This window comes from Pinus tabuliformis, chromosome 7 (genome assembly GCF_031772625.1).
Source record: "Pinus tabuliformis cultivar Carrire ecotype Pingquan chromosome 7, CPIR1, whole genome shotgun sequence".
Classification (NCBI taxonomy): domain Eukaryota; kingdom Viridiplantae; phylum Streptophyta; class Pinopsida; order Pinales; family Pinaceae; genus Pinus; species Pinus tabuliformis.
In genome coordinates this window covers 558,262,062-558,278,230 of record NC_142293.1, presented here as the reverse complement: position 1 = coordinate 558,278,230, position 16,169 = coordinate 558,262,062, and the positions used below count along the sequence as shown (strand labels likewise).

At 39.4% G+C, this 16,169-nt stretch overlaps 4 protein-coding genes across 4 annotated transcripts; all 4 read left to right on the top strand.

Moving 5' to 3' along the window:
- The first annotated feature begins 4,949 nt into the window (after nt 1–4,949).
- Nucleotides 4,950–12,800, top strand: LOC149248603 (TMV resistance protein N-like). The gene is made up of 4 exons (XM_089450580.1): nt 4,950–5,970; nt 6,647–6,731; nt 7,781–7,993; nt 12,489–12,800. Exons 1-4 carry the CDS (start codon nt 5,444–5,446, stop codon nt 12,798–12,800), a joined length of 1,137 nt encoding a protein of 378 aa, XP_089306706.1. The 5' UTR covers nt 4,950–5,443.
- A 67-nt stretch (nt 12,801–12,867) lies between these two features.
- Nucleotides 12,868–13,473, top strand: LOC149248602 (disease resistance protein RUN1-like). Its single transcript, XM_089450576.1, has one exon. It carries the CDS (start codon nt 12,868–12,870, stop codon nt 13,471–13,473), a length of 606 nt encoding a protein of 201 aa, XP_089306702.1.
- A 27-nt stretch (nt 13,474–13,500) lies between these two features.
- On the top strand, nt 13,501–15,333 carry LOC149248601 (uncharacterized). Its single transcript, XM_089450573.1, has 4 exons — nt 13,501–13,839; nt 13,974–14,267; nt 14,409–15,217; nt 15,306–15,333. The coding sequence occupies exons 1-4, from the start codon at nt 13,501–13,503 to the stop codon at nt 15,331–15,333; spliced, it is 1,470 nt and encodes a 489-aa protein (XP_089306699.1).
- On the top strand, nt 15,009–15,859 carry LOC149248600 (uncharacterized). The gene has a single exon (XM_089456082.1). It carries the CDS (start codon nt 15,378–15,380, stop codon nt 15,681–15,683), a length of 306 nt encoding a protein of 101 aa, XP_089312208.1. The 5' UTR covers nt 15,009–15,377; the 3' UTR covers nt 15,684–15,859.
- The last annotated feature ends 310 nt before the right edge of the window (nt 15,860–16,169 follow it).

Sequence of the window (16,169 nt, the reverse complement as noted above, 5' to 3'; positions counted from 1 at the left end):
AAAAGAGCTCAGAATGTCACACATCAATTATTATTAATACAACCAAGACCCATTCTTTGAACATGTTCCTTAAATTGTTTTGGTTGTAACCCTTTCGTCAAAGGGTCTGCAATCATAAGTTCTGTCCTGATGTGCATGATTGACACTCTTTGTTTCCGAACCTCATCTTTCACAACAAGATACTTCAGTTCTATATGTTTGGCACCTTTAGAGTACTTGTCGTTCTTTGAGAAAAATACTGCTGCAGAGTTATCACAATAAATTTTCAGCGGCTTGCTAATGGTGTCGACAACCGCAAGTCCTGAAATAAAGTTCCACAACCATAATGCATGAATTGTGGCTTCAAAACATGCCACAAATTCTGCCTCCATAGTGGATGAAGCAACGATAGTCTGTTTCGCACTTTTCCATGATATGGCGCCTTGAGCAAACATAAACAGGTAACCAAAAGTCGATTTTATAGTATCGATGCATCCAGCAAAATCTGAATCGCTATATCCAATCACCTCTGATTCATTGGATCTTCTATACATGAGCATGTAATCTTTCGTGCCTTGTAAGTACCTCAAAACTTTCTTTGCAGCTTGCCAATGTTCCCTTCCTGGATTACTTTGATACCTCCCTAACATACCGACCGCAAAGCTGATATCCGGTCTAGTACAGGTTTGAGCATACATTAGGCTACCAACAATAGATGCATATGGAATTGATTCCATTTCCTTTCGTTCAACATCATTCTTAGGACATTGCATGAGATTGAATTTATCACCTTTCTGTACAGGAACTATTCCAGGTGAACACTTACTCATTCCAAATCTCTCTAGAATCCTTTCGACATATTCTTTCTGAGACAATCCCAATATTCCTTGTGATCGATCACGGAATATTTCTATTCCAATCACATAGGATGCCTCTCCCATATCTTTCATTTCAAAGTTCGTTGAGAGAAATTCCTTAGTCTCATGCAATATACTTAAATTATTTGCAGCAAGCAAGATGTCATCAACATAAAGGACCAGAAAAATAAACTTGCTCCCACTGATCTTTTGGTATATACAGTGATCAACCGTATTTTCCTTAAAACCAAAAGATGTAATAATGGTATTGAACTTAATATACCATTGTCGGGATGCTTATTTAAGCCCATATATTGACTTCTTAAGTTTACACACCAATTGTTCTTTACCTTCTACAGAAAAACCCTCAGGTTGATCCATATAAACATCCTCATCAAGATCTCCATTCAGAAAGGTTGTTTTCACATCCATTTGATGCAACTCCAAATCATAATGAGCTACTAATGCCATTATTATTCTTAGTGAGTCCTTTTTCGAAACAGTAGAAAATGTCTCCTTGTAATCAACACCATCTTTCTGAGTGTAACCCTTAGCAACAAGTCTAGCTTTATACCGTTCGATATTACCACTAGAGTCGTGTTTGGTTTTAAAAACCCATTTGCATCCGACTCTTTTACAGCCATGTGGTAACTCAACGAGATCCCAAACTTCATTATGTTGCATGGATTTCATTTCTTCTTTCATGGCATTAATCCATTCCTTTGACTCTTTACTTTCTACAGCATGTGAAAACGAAACTGGATCCTTATTGATTCCAATATCATAATCTGATTCTTGCATATAAACCACATAATCATCAGAAATAGCTGACCTACAATTTCTTTGAGGTCTTCTTAATGCTACTTGTTGTGGTTCATGCATATCAGTATTATGTAAGTCATTTCCTTCAGGAAGTACTTCTTCATTTATATGTTGTTCATTATCATCATGCTGTTCTACAATAGCTGGAACAACATTTGGAGTAATAGTAGATGGAGGAACTATTCTAGGCAATGTAACATTTACCCTTGTTTCCTTTATTTCTACTATTTCTCTTCTAGTACTCCCACTGACTTCACCATTCTCAATGAATCTTGCATTACCAGTTTCTACAATTCTTGGACTATGATTAGGACAGTAAAACACATACCCTTTAGATTTCTCAGGGTAACCTAAAAAATACCCACTGATCGTTCGAGAATCTAATTTCTTTTCATGTGGATTATAAATTCTCGCTTCCGCTGGACAACCCCAAACATGCAGGTGTCTTAAGCTAGGTTTCCTGTTAGTCCATAACTCAAAAGGAGTCTTTTGAACAGCTTTACTAGGAACCCTATTCAACAGATAGTTAGCGGTTTTGAGAGCATACGACCACAAATTCTTAGGTAGTGTAGAATCTGACATCATACTCCTAATCATATCCATTAACGTCCTATTGCGCCTTTCTGCTACACCATTTTGCTGTGGTGTACCTGGCATTGTGTATTGCGCACATATGCCATGACTTTCGAGGAATTTTGCAAATGGACCTGGACACTGGCCTGACTCATTATATTTACCATAATATTCACCACCTCTATCAGACCTTATGATTTTCACCTTTTTATCTAATTGCCTCTCAACTTCCTTTACAAACGTCTCAAGGACATTCACAGATTGAGATTTTTCATGAAGCAAATAGACATAACCATAACGGGAAAAATCGTCAATAAAAGTGATGAAATACTTTTCTCCATTAAAGGCTGGAGTGTCCATAGGTCTGCAAATATCAGTGTGTATTATTTCAAGAAGCTGGCTGCTTCTAGTGGCTCCTTTCTTATTATGTTTGGTTTGTTTACCTTTAATACAATCCACACATAATTCTAGATCACTAAAGTCCAAATCTGACAAAATTTCATTACTTACTAATCTCATCATTCTTTCTTTGATATATGACCTAGTCGTTTATGCCACAATAAAGCAGAATTTTCATTCAACCTGCTACGTTTACATCCAACATTATTTACTACATTCAACAAGGAATTCGCATAAGTGTCATTCAGTTTCAATTTATATAAACCATCAATTAGAATACCAGAACCAACATTATCAGTATTCTTATATAAATCAAAACAACCAGATCCAATCATACATCTAAAACCAGAAATATCCAATTTACTTGCGGAAATAAGGTTTCTAGATAATGAAGGTACATAAAGGGTACTGTATAAGTCTAATACATATCCACTTTCTAGAATTAGACGATAAGTCCTAATGCCTTCAATTGAAGATTTCATTCCGTTTCCCATAAAGAGAAAACGATCTTCATTTGGATTTATGGTTCGGATCATAAGAAATCCCTGCATATTGTTGGAAACATGAGTTGTAGCACCAGTATCAAGCCACCATGTATTAATAGGAACTTCAACTAAATTTGATTCAAAACATACGAAAGATAGATAACCTGCAAATCAAAATGAAATAACTATAAGCTCATAACTAACGCGATTCAGATGTAGACATAATAGTATAATATAGCACTCCTTTGGGTAGATACTATCTTATACTTAACATAATTAAATACCAAAACATAAGTAGGTAATAAATATATTCAATTAAATAGAACTGACATCTTTGGATGATCAATATTTATTTAATCAAAATATCTATCAAACCTCATCATGTCAACTAGTTATAGAACAAGACTTTCCTTTGGGTAAGTTCTCAGGTTCTATCATTAGTGACGCCAGTTTTAATTGGTATTATTATAACTGGCAATTTCTATCAATAATCATTATGTCACTTATGCACTAAATGATTATTCTGATTTTGACCACTTTGGTGATTAACAAAATCATAAATCTCATGTGCATAATTCGGACGTTTCGTATTTGGGATTTTCGCCCTTTGTCCACTCAAAGATTCAGCGATTCAATTTCAATTGGGCGTTACATTTTAAAATTGGAATCGACACGGTTTGTTTCAAAGCCATCACAATAATATTAATCATAAACCAACAATAGCATCCATGACATGCGTGAAGAGTAACATGTAAAGAAACCAAAAATTATTTTATTTAGGAGGGAAGATCCTAGAAGCTTATGACATAACTTTCGAAACAAGCATATACTGATCAGTCATTGTGGCTTTCGAGCATTCACCAAACAATAATGAAGGAAATGGAGTATGGGGTTTTATGTGCATGCAGCTTTAATGGAACCGGACAGGCTATACAGCGAAGTGAACCACAGAAACGGCTAGCCATCGGGATTCATAATTTTGTGGGATTTGGAGTCGTATTTTAATACGCGCCCCTATTGTTCTTATAATAATTATAGCGATGACCTTGATTTGTATAAGTGTCAGTCGTAAGTCTCTTGGTCAAAAGAAAAATTCAACACATTACAGCCACTAAATAGCGGCCTAATATCTTCGAGAAGTGAAATGGGTTCATCCGAAAACCTAGAGGTAAGCTCTTAACCCCTTTTGTGAAGCATGCACAGGACTTGGTTAACAACGAAAGGATGCAAACAGGGGTCAATAGGCGCATAGTCAAAGGACTCATGAATGCGTGATCATTTCATGAAACCCCACAGTTTCTCGAAGGCTCAATCACATGAGTAAAGCACAGAACAGATCAATTGCAATCATAGGAAATATTCACTTATTGATTGCAGCTCTGATACCAAATGTAAAATATAGCTACTAACAGCCCAAAGATCATCAATACCAAATATTTCACACTCAGAACTTAATATGATGTTTAAGATGGCATACCTTGACTAACAGCGGAAGATGTAATGGCTGCCATCTTCTGTCTTCTGTCTTCTGTCTTCTTCTCAGAATTCGGTTTCTCTCCTCTTGCCCTCACTTCCTTTATGTGTTTCTTGATGGAGAAGAATACAACTCTTGTGTGGGAGAGAGAGGACCCAATCATTTATATATTATTTAACTCTAATTTGGTACGTCCATCATATACCAATTCAACGCTTAAGATCTAATGCTTTAGATTAGAAATTGCTTTAAGATAAGATCTAAATGCTTTAAGATCAGATCGGGTCACATTAAGATTAGAAACTGCTTTAACGTTAAAAGCATTTGCTGTTTCCAATAGCAGATTTCTAACATTAATAGTCAGAGAAAAGCCCTCACGACTCAGTTTCTTCAAGAAAATAAGAAGTCCAGAAATCAACCAGATCCCAGTGCTCAATTTTTTAATAGATTGGCTGAATATTGGCCGAATATTGAGAGTGATAAAGGTGCATAATACTGGTTTCTCTGAAATAGTGAGACCATACAGGCGAGGAGGACGACAACACTATTGAGGTTAAGTGCGCATTTCCCGGCTCTGCAGCGCATCTTCAATCTTTACTTCTTTGTTATTCATTTCTATATCCCATTGTTATGCGAATTTCAGAAATCAACCAGATCTCAGTGCTGTTTTGTGTTTCATAGATTGGTTGAACACATTGAAATATTGAGACATAAAGAGAGTGATAAAGGCGCAGCTACTAGCCTGGTAGGTACTATGAGAAGAGGACCACAATATTAAGGTTAAGTGCGCATTCCCAAGCTCTGCAACACATCTTCAATCTTTACTTCATTGTTATTCATTTCTATAATATCCCATGGCTTCCTCCTCAACATCCACCTCACATAGCGTCAACAACGACTATGTATATGATATTTTTATAAATCATAGGGGTCCCGACGTCAAAAAAACCTTTGCCACCGATCTGTACAACCGCCTTTGCAAACATGAGTTGCAGGTATTTTTAGATGACCAGGAATTGCGCCCGGGAGATAGTATAAACCCTCAACTTGAAAGCGCCATCAAAACATCCTCTGTGCATATAGCGATCCTGTCTCCTGGCTATGCGGATTCAAAATGGTGCCTCGATGAACTGGTACTGATGGTGGAATGTATGTTAAAGTATAAGTCCACCATCATCCCGGTCTTCTACGGTGTCAAGCCTGAAGAACTACGATGGGTGAAGGCCGGAAAGGGCGTCTACGCTCAAGCCCTACGAAAGCTTCAAGAGAAAAAAAATAATGATGGTCGACAACGACACGACATGGATACTATTGAAAAATGGAAGAATGCTCTCGCTGAAGTTGCGGGTATATCAGGTTTTGACAGAAAGAAGTATAACAGGTGAGTAGAACATGACCATCCTTTCATGTAAATCTTGACATTTAATTCCTTGAATTGATAACTAGATGGCACCATATATAGACATTTCTGCGTTGTGAAAGAGGCTGACTTAGAGTCATTTATTATTATTGGTTTGTACTTCATTTTCAAAGGGTTATGAGAGAGGTGAAGATGATTTTCGTTTAAATGGTGGCAATACGCACTTCTATAATAAGATCAATAGAATCTTTGTTCTCTTAGAAAGATAAATAACAAACAAACAAAGATGAAATTCAGAAAATTGTCAGAGTTATACTGATATGGTAGCCAAAGTATGGTAGGATACTGATAACCTGAAAGGCCAAAACTGCATAGCTTCTGGCTTCAATTAGTTACTAACCTTCCATGCCCTGCTGTGGAACAAAAGCTTTATGAAGGAGAGGCAATCGGGAGATTTCGTGATTAAAACTTCTAAGGGTTGCAGATGGCCCATGGATATACGCAGCTTCATTTATTTCTAATTAGGGCTAATGACGTAAATTCAACTGTTCATAAATTCTTCTTTCCGTTCATGCCTCCCTTGGTTTTCACAGTGCTTGCATTTTCTTTTTTTAGATTTTTAGCTCTGCCCTTTTGGTTGAATGTGACTATCCTTTGCTAAATCACTGTTTATGTTTGGTTTCTTTTATTGTTTAAGTGGGAAGACAGGTGTCTTGCAGTGCCTTGAGGCGGTCTTTGAACTCTGCAACATTCCCTTCGTATTCAAATTAGAACAGCTCCTCGTGTTGGGGATTTTTCAATGGGAAAATACCAAAAACCACACAAACAAACATCACAGAGCCAATGCTCTATTTCCTTTGTTCCAGGATCTTTGCACAGGGAACCTCTTAAAAGCAAATATACTCATAACAGAGTATTATACAGCCATAAAAACATTTTTATTGCTTAAAAACAAAACTCAGATACACATTTCATCCTCTGCACAGAGAGGGATTCACTGGAGAAACTCTGTCTCCTCATTTCTGGTCTTCCACTGCTGTGGGTATTACAACAACAATTTCTTGCTGCTCCTATGTTTTACAATGGCGAATAAAACCATTACATCCCTGTTTTTTTTGATATCTCGCACTGCTGTGCGTTCAACATATGGCACACAAATTGCATACACCACTGCACGCGGCATAAACCATTACAACACTCATACAAAAAAAACACACACATACATCGTGCGCAAACACATATCACAATACATTTCCATGTTCTATTTCACTTCTCGCACTGTTGTGCGTTCAATGCCCTGTTCTACATTAAAAAAAAACTCCAGCGCGCAGGCTCACATTCGCTCACATTCTGTTCTTCATGAACAACATACTTTCCCTGTTCTCTATGAACCTCCCGCGCACAAGCTCTTCACCATTCTTTTCCCTTGCTTTCTGTTCAACCTCAGCGTGCAGGCTCAATACATATTTTCCTTGTTTTCTCTTGCGTATTCCGCGCGCAGCCTCAATGCACACCAAAAAAAATACCACACACGCAGCCACTACTACACATAAAAAAAACTACATAACCATTGCCGCACACGGGCTTACATAGCCATATATAAAAACATATAAAAAAGAATATGGCCCATAACCATATTAAATGGCCTCACCAAATTCTACGTAAAAACATATATAAAAAAACATATGGGACGTATGCCCATTACCACATTAAAAGCCGCCACCTAATTCTACGTAGAAGCGTTAAAACCATGTCGTTTCCTCCATGGCAGTCAACCAGAAATTTCAATTCACTCCACGCAAGGTTTGATTTGATGTTGGTTTGTATGCAGCTTCAATCGATCAACGGCGGAGAGCACGAGAGTAGATCTGACGGTGGAGGAAAATATCGGAAGGTCGTTTGTCACAGAACTTTAGCTTCTGATATGTCAGAGTTGATGACGTATGGTGAGAGCCACGCGTCTGCACCATATCGTATCGGAGGCAAATATACGGAAACAACTTTTCGCTGGAAGGCGGTGCGATATGCTCTGGGCGGTTTTGTGGTTTCAATCTGGCGGTTTTGGAGATATGCGCATGGCTGCGTTGAAATTACGACTTCAACACTCCCCTTTAATTTCAACTGCTGGGCATTCGATCTTACCCAAACACTTCCTCACATAGAGGATTCACCAACACTGCTGTTACAAAAATATCTTCCTCACATAGAGGGATTCACCAACTGCTTCTGATGCAGTTCATAAATAAACAAAGTTGTCTTCCTCTTAATAGAGGGATTAACCTGAAACTGTGCTTAAGAGCACCTTCCTCATGACAGAGGGATTCACCATAACAATGTGCTGAAGAGCACCTTCCTCTTGACAGAGGGATTCACCTGTGACTATGCTGAAAAGCATCATCCTCTTGATAGAGGGATTTACCATGTGTATGCTAAAAAGCATCTTCCTCTTGACAGAGGGATTTACCACACTATGCTGAAAAGCATCTTCCTCTTGACTGAGGGATTCACCATGACACTGTGCTGAAAAGCACCTTCCTCTTTAACAGAGGGATTCACTAAGAACTTCACTTCCTCTCACGGAGGGATTACTGCCAAACACTGCTTTAGATGCAGTTTCAAAACAAAACATTCATTGCACTGTTGTGCATACTCATTACATTGTTCTTTTATGCTGCTGCATGTTCTCTGCTGCACTGTTGTGTCATCTTCTTTGTTGCGTCTACCCCACACTGTTGTGTCTACACTTGCTGTTGTGTTGGTGCACTTCACTTACATTTCTTTGCAAACTCTGCATTGCTGTGCATTCTTCAAAGATAGAATACTCTGTCTTTTCTGGAACAATTACTCTGTCCCAGCTTACAAATTTACACTACTGTAAAGAAAAAATTCTTTTACATCTGCTGCTGTCCATTACCTTCTTGCTGCTGCATTTTTCATATTCACTGCTGTCCATACCCATAACCATAGACTGTCATCTCTGGGTTTTTATTTGCTGCTGCGTTGCCTCTGCAATTTGCACTGTGGCTGCCTTTTGTTTCATCATACTGTTGTGTGCCCATACACTAACTCTTTACTCTCCATTACTTGCACATAGAGAGAAATCATCCTCACGCTGTTTTGCGCTGCATTCTCCACACAACAAAAAAAAATTAACACGGGCTGCTGCCTTTTCTTTTTACACCCTTGCTTCACACAATCTTAGTCTTCATTCATTTTTTTTACACAATGCACTGTTGTGCAGTTCCTTTCATTTTTTTGCTGCCACACATTATCATTCACCCATGTGCATTAAAAATCTGCTGTCCATGTTTTTCTTTATGCATTTCTTTGCATGCTGCATTGCATATGAAGAAAAACATTACATTTTTTTTACTGCTGTGTATTGTACTCACTCTGCTGTGAGTATGTTCTCTCACATTACATAGAAGGAAACTACCTTCCATTGCTATGCATTTCAATGCATGTGCTCCATAACAAAAAAAATTCAAAACTGCTGTTTTATGTTCTATCTTCCCACTGCTGTGAGGGTCTCCATGCTTTGCACACTTCTTATTGCGCTGCTGCACTTTACATTTGAGTGCCGTCCCCTTTTCTTCTCTGCTGTTATGGCAGATTTAACTTCATATTTTTCCTTTATAAAAAAAAGTCTTCATCAAGGAGTGACTATTAATACAGTTCAGCAATAAAAAAAAATTACAAGCTCCCCTTTAGTGTATGCTTGTTTTCTTTTGGCAGATTCTTCTCAAAATAAATTTAAATCAGCTGGGGAGTTCAAGGGGCTTTCAGGTTGCATTTCCTTCTTTCTTCATACTTGTGTAACTTTCTTCTTTTGCATGGGTCTAGCTTGTGTAAGAGCCCATGTCAAGTTACAGTCACGTGCCATATGCCCAATGTTATGACACTTGAAACATTCAACATTGTTCATGAATAACATTTCATGATTTCTTCTAAAATTGTTTCTTGGAAGTTGTCGGGGACCACAACATCTATCTCCATGAAATTCTCTACAGTCTTTTGCCATATGACCAAAGTTTGAACAAGAATAACAATAACCATAAAATGAACTTTGGTACCTGGGAGATGGAGGTTTTCTTGATGCACTTCTGAAGCCTTGCTGCCTTGAGATCCTTTGTTGATGACCATTGCATCTTGCCTCTTTGCCATCAGCTACATTTCTTCTTGGAGCTGGTTTTCTACTTGGTGGAGGATTTCTTCTATTGTTGCCTTCATTTTTCTCCTTGCCTTTGCTGGAACTAGGAGCATCACAACTTCTTTCTGGCTTCTTCACATCTTCTTTGCTTAAAGCATCTTCATCCTTGTTTGAGAGTTCACCTACATACCCAAGTCCTGATTTATCAGATGGAGATCTGTGATAGCTGAGCATGTCATCCAAAGCTTGAGAGCTCTTCATGATCTTGTTCATCCCTTCAACCTTATTCTTGAGGAGGACTATCTCTTCTTCCAACTTTTCACACTCATTATTCTTGTTTGCAAGTTGTTCCTCAGTTTCTTCCTTGCTACGAGTAGCTTCAGCTGCTGCTATTTTAAGAGAGATAATATCAGACTTCATTTTGGAGATTTCTGCTTGACTGCTCTCCATTCTCTTTTCAGCTTCTTGTGCCTGCTTCCTGGCTTCTTGTAGTTCAGACTTAAGGGAAGAGACCTCTACCTTGTACTGTCCAATCTCTTCCACAAGCTTATTCACTGTCTTATGCCTTTGTTCAAGTTGATTTGACAAGGCGTCTTCCTGCTTCTTTGCTTTATTCAACTGATTTTTCATGGATATGACTTCTTCATGATGTTTCCTCTTGCATTGCTCAAGCTCCTTCTTGAGCTTGGCTAGCTCTTCATCCCTTTCTTTTACTTGAAGCTTGATGAGGTCAAGCTTTTTATTCTCAGCTTCTATGATGGGTTCTTCTTGACTCATTGTCATGGTCAGTGCTCCCTTTGCATGAAGGTCATGCAGTCTGTCCCATATATCCTTTGCTGATGTATATTTTCCAAGATTCTTCTTCACTGAATCAGGGAGACCATCCAAGATAGTCTTTGCTGCTTGTGCATCATACTCCATGGATTCTTTATCCTTCTTGCTATCATCAATCACTGACTCCCAGACTTCAATCCCCTCAAACATTAGGAAAGCCCTCATCTTTATTTCCCATACATCAAAGTTTCCATCAAACTTTGGGGTTTCAAATAGAATGTATTCTAATGGATTGCCTTCTAGTTTAGTAGAGGGGGGAGACACATTTTTAACAGGCTTGGAGGCTTTCTTCTTTGACCTTGCCATTCTTATCTAGGCTTCAAATACTTGACTGTGTTTTCTTTTAAATCACTGACTGTTCCTTTAACAGTAACAGAAAGGAAAGCTTTGAAAAATACCTTAACTCTTTTGGCTGAGTCTTCACACTGCTGGAGAAGTTTGACTGCTGCAACCACACCTTCCTTCAGCTTCTTTGAGTCTTCAAAGAGCCTGGACTAGCTCTGATACCACTGTTGGGGATTTTTCAATGGGAAAATACCAAAAACCACACAAACAAACATCACAGAGCCAATGCTCTGTTTCCTTTGTTCTAGGATCTTTGCACAGGGAACCTCTTAAAAGCAAATATACTCATAACAGAGTATTACACAGCCATAAAAACATTTTTATTGCTTAAAAACAAAACTCAGATACACATTTCATCCTCTGCACAGAGAGGGATTCACTGGAGAAACTTTGTCTCCTCATTTCTGGTCTTCCACTACTGTGGGTATTACAACAACAATTTCTTACTGCTCCTATGTTTTACAATGGTGAATAAAACCATTACATGCCTGTTTTTTTTTATATCTCGCACTGCTGTGCGTTCAACATATGGCACACAAATTGCATACACCACTGCACGCGGCATAAACCATTACAACACTCATACAAAAAAAACACGCACATACATCGTGCGCAAACACATATCACAATACATTTCCATGTTCTATTTCACTTCTCGCACTGTTGTGCGTTCAATGCCCTGTTCTACAAAAAAAAACTCCAGCGCGCAGGCTCACATTCGCTCACATTCTGTTCTTTATGAACAACATACTTTCCCTGTTCTCTATGAACCTCCCGCGCGCAAGCTCTTCACCATTCTTTTCCCTTGCTTTCTGTTCAACCTCGGCGTGCAGGATCAATACATATTTTCCTTGTTTTCTCTTGCGTATTCCGCGCGCAGCCTCCATGCACACCAAAAAAAATACCACACACGCAGACACTACTACACATAAAAAAAACTACATAACCATTGCCGCACACGGGCTTACATAGCCATATATAAAAACATATAAAAAAGAATATGGCCCATAACCATATTAAATGGCCTCACCAAATTCTACGTAAAAACATATATAAAAAAACATATGGGACGTATGCCCATTACCACATTAAAAGCCGCCACCTAATTCTACGTAGAAGCGTTAAAACCATGTCGTTTCCTCCACGACGGTCAACCAGAAATTTCAATTCACTCCACGCAAGGTTTGATTTGATGTTGGTTTGTATGCAGCTTCAATCGATCAACGGCGGAGAGCACGGGAGCAGATCTGACGGTGGAGGAAAATATCGGAAGGTCGTTTGTCACAGAACTTTAGCTTCCGATATGTCAGAGTTGATGACGTATGGTGAGAGCCACGCGTCTGCACCATATCGTATCGGAGGCAAATATACGGAAATAGCTTTTCGCTGGAAGGCGGTGCGATATGCTCTGGGCGGTTTTGTGGTTTCAATTTGGCGGTTTTGGAGATATGCGCACGACTGCGTTGAAATTACGACTTCAACACCTCGAAGACGTCATGGAAGCAGTGCTGCAAAAAGTTAAAATAACGCAGGATGTGTCAGAATATCCAACAGGCTTGCAAGAAAAATTAAACGATTTTGAAACCACAATGTCATTGCAGCAGGGAGATGGTAAGGGTAGAGTTATAGGAATTGTGGGCCTTGGAGGGGTTGGCAAAACCACCCTAGCGAAAGAGTTCTTTAACAGTCAGAGATCAAAATACAAGCGATGTTGCTTTGTAGTTGATGTAAGAGACAAAGCTTTAACTACCTTGCAGAGCGACCTTCTGAAACGTTTAATTCAATCAAATCAGCAAATGGGCAGCACTGATGAAGGCAAAGAAAAGCTCCGAAGATATCTTCCATCTTCTGATTGTCTCATTATTTTAGATGACGTGGATCATATTCAGCAGTTGGAGGCATTACTTTTACCAGCGAAGTATGCCCTTAAAACCAATAGCTTAATTTTAGTGACATCCCACAATAAGGATGTTCTCATAAGATCACAGATTCCAGATACATCCATTTACATGCTAAAAGGTCTCGATCGGAAGCATTCCCGAGAGCTCTTTTGCTCGCGTGCATTTGGCAAGCCTCATCCTGCTGACGGATTTGACAAGGAGGTTGAAAAGTTTTTGGATGCCTGTCTTGGCTTACCATTATCCATTAAAGTGCTTGGGTCGCTTCTCTGTGGAATAAATGATTTAAATCATTAGGAAGCACAATTTCGCAAAATCTCCAACATGCTCCCTGATGATATACAAGGCATGCTAAGAATTAGCTACAACGGTCTCGATGAGGAGGAGAAAAAGATATTCTTAGACATTGCCTGCTTCTTCAGAGGAGAAGACAGAGACACAGTCATTAGAATTTGCAATGGATCTCGTTGGGAAGGGTCGCTAGGTCTTTGGAAGCTGGAAAAGAGATGCTTGGTGGAAGTGGACAGTGAAAATCGTCTGAGAATGCATGACCATGTCAGAGACATGGGCAGATATCTGGCGGAGAAGGAACCTCCTGATGGTGAGCTTCGGCTTTGGAACCCAACTGCCCACCTTTTTCATAAGCTTTCCGTCCAATTACCTGTAAGTATTTTGAAGTGTTTTAGACAAATTTCCAATTAGCGTCCTGTTATCACAATTGTGTCTGGTTAGTTTTGAATTCTTAAAACTTTGCAAGAAAGAATCTTGTTTCTAACAGCTCTGAGTGAACAATTCAGGTGCGTGGAATTAGCCTGGTAGATGGAAATGAGGTTGAACAATATTTCGAAAACCTTGCGGAGCCTGCTCGCACTAGTTTATTGAGTAATATGAGCGGGTTGCAGTTGCTTAAGGCTGAAGGTTATTTTCCTAAATGCCTATTGAATGTTTGCCACCATTTACCAAACCTCATATATTTAGACTGGCCGAGCTGTCCCGAGTCCTCCTTCCCTTCCTGGATTCCAACCAAGAATTTAAGAGTTTTACATATAGGCGGACCTTTTTTTGAAACACTATGGCAACATGAATCTCAGGTATTCTTCTTAAATTTCTATTTCATGTTTTTTCTTCAAATTGTAAATATTTACTGTATTTAAGAATTGTCTTCCTCTAACACTCTGCCTGTGACATTTACAGCCTTTGACGTACTTTAATAATGTATGTGAACAATGCAGGCACCTCTGCAGCTGAGGGAATTGTGGATTCAGGCTCCCCTTTTAAATGTTCCAGATTTCATTGGGAACCTGCAGCATCTCGAAATATTTGTAGTGTCCCACAGTCTTCATCTTGAAAGTTTGCCAGATTCGGTTGGGAACCTAGCACGCCTCCAACATCTCGACTTGTCGGAGTGCTCCAATCTGCAGAAGCTTCCGGACTCGGTTGGGAACCTAGCAGGCCTCCAACATCTCAACTTGCTTAACTGCCACGCTCTGCAGACGCTTCCGGACTCGGTTGGGAACCTAGCAGGCCTCCAACATCTGGACTTGTTTAACTGCTCCGCTCTGCAGACGCTTCCAGACTCGTTTGGGAACCTAGCAGGCCTCCAACATCTCAAGTTGCCCTTCTGCTCCGCTCTGGACTCGGTTGGGAACCTAGCAGGCCTCCAACATCTGGACTTGATGGGGTGCTCCGCTCTGCAGACGCTTCCGGACTCGGTTGGGAACCTAGCAGGCCTCCAACATCTGGACTTGAGGGGGTGCTCCGCTCTGCAGATGCTTCCGGACTCGGTTGGGAACCCAACAGGCCTCCAACATCTCAAGTTGATATTCTGCTCCGCTCTACAGACGCTTCCGGACTCGGTTGGGAACCTAGCAGGCCTCCAACATCTGGACTTAAGCTACTCCTCCGCTCTGCAGACGCTTCCGGACTCGGTTGGGAACCTAGCAGGCCTCCAACATCTGGACTTGAGGGACTGCTCCGCTCTGCAGACGCTTCCGGACTCGGTTGGGAACCTAGCAGGCCTCCAACATCTGGACTTGAGGGGGTGCTCCGCTCTGCAGACGCTTCCGGACTCGGTTGGGAACCTAGCAGGCCTCCAACATCTGGACTTAAGCTACTGCTCCGCTCTGCAGAGGCTCCCAGACTCAGTCGGGAAGTTGAGAAGCCTCCGAAGTCTTCAGTTGGCCCGTTGTTCCAATTTAGAGATGGTGCCCAATGTTGAGCATTTAGGTTCGTTGGAGTATTTTAATGTGTCTCAATGTTCCAACCTGCAATGGGATGCGGGAATAGTAGAGCAGCTGCGCCAACGCCTGGGAGAAGGCTTTATGGAAGAAGTTTCCAGTGATGGAGAAGGTTTCAACGAAGAAAGCAGTGACGAAATAGATTCCAGTGATGGAGAAGGATTTATTGAAGAAGGATGGCAAGAAGTTTCCAGTGATGGAGAAGGTTTCAATGAAGAAATAGATTTCAGTGAAGAAAGCGGGTATCCGGGAGACGAAAGCGAGTGGTAAAATATAACAGCACTTTCAGAATGACAATCGTGGTCTGGTGGCTACAGTGCAGCTTATATTATCAAAGAAATTTATTAAGGTTTATATATCTGGACAACAAAGTTTTTGATTAAAGATTATTATCGAGGACGAATTATGTATTTGGAGAACTAAACTTTTTTAAAGGTTTAAAGATATAAAGTGATATTATAAAATTTCTTTGAATGACTTTTATATTAAATTGATGTAAATTTATTTAACACAAATTTATTGAGATTTTTACATTAAATTTATGTAAATTACTTTAATATAAATTTATGTTAAAATTCGTTGAAGATTATTAAAAATACACCAGAAGAAATTCAATAACTTTTAACTCTTTGGAAGTGTATTGAAGATTATTAAAAATACACAAGAAGAAATTAAATAACTTTTAACTCTTTGGAAGTGTTAATTTTTTTTTAACATAAAATTAATTTTTTTTATATGTTTGATTTTTTTGAACAA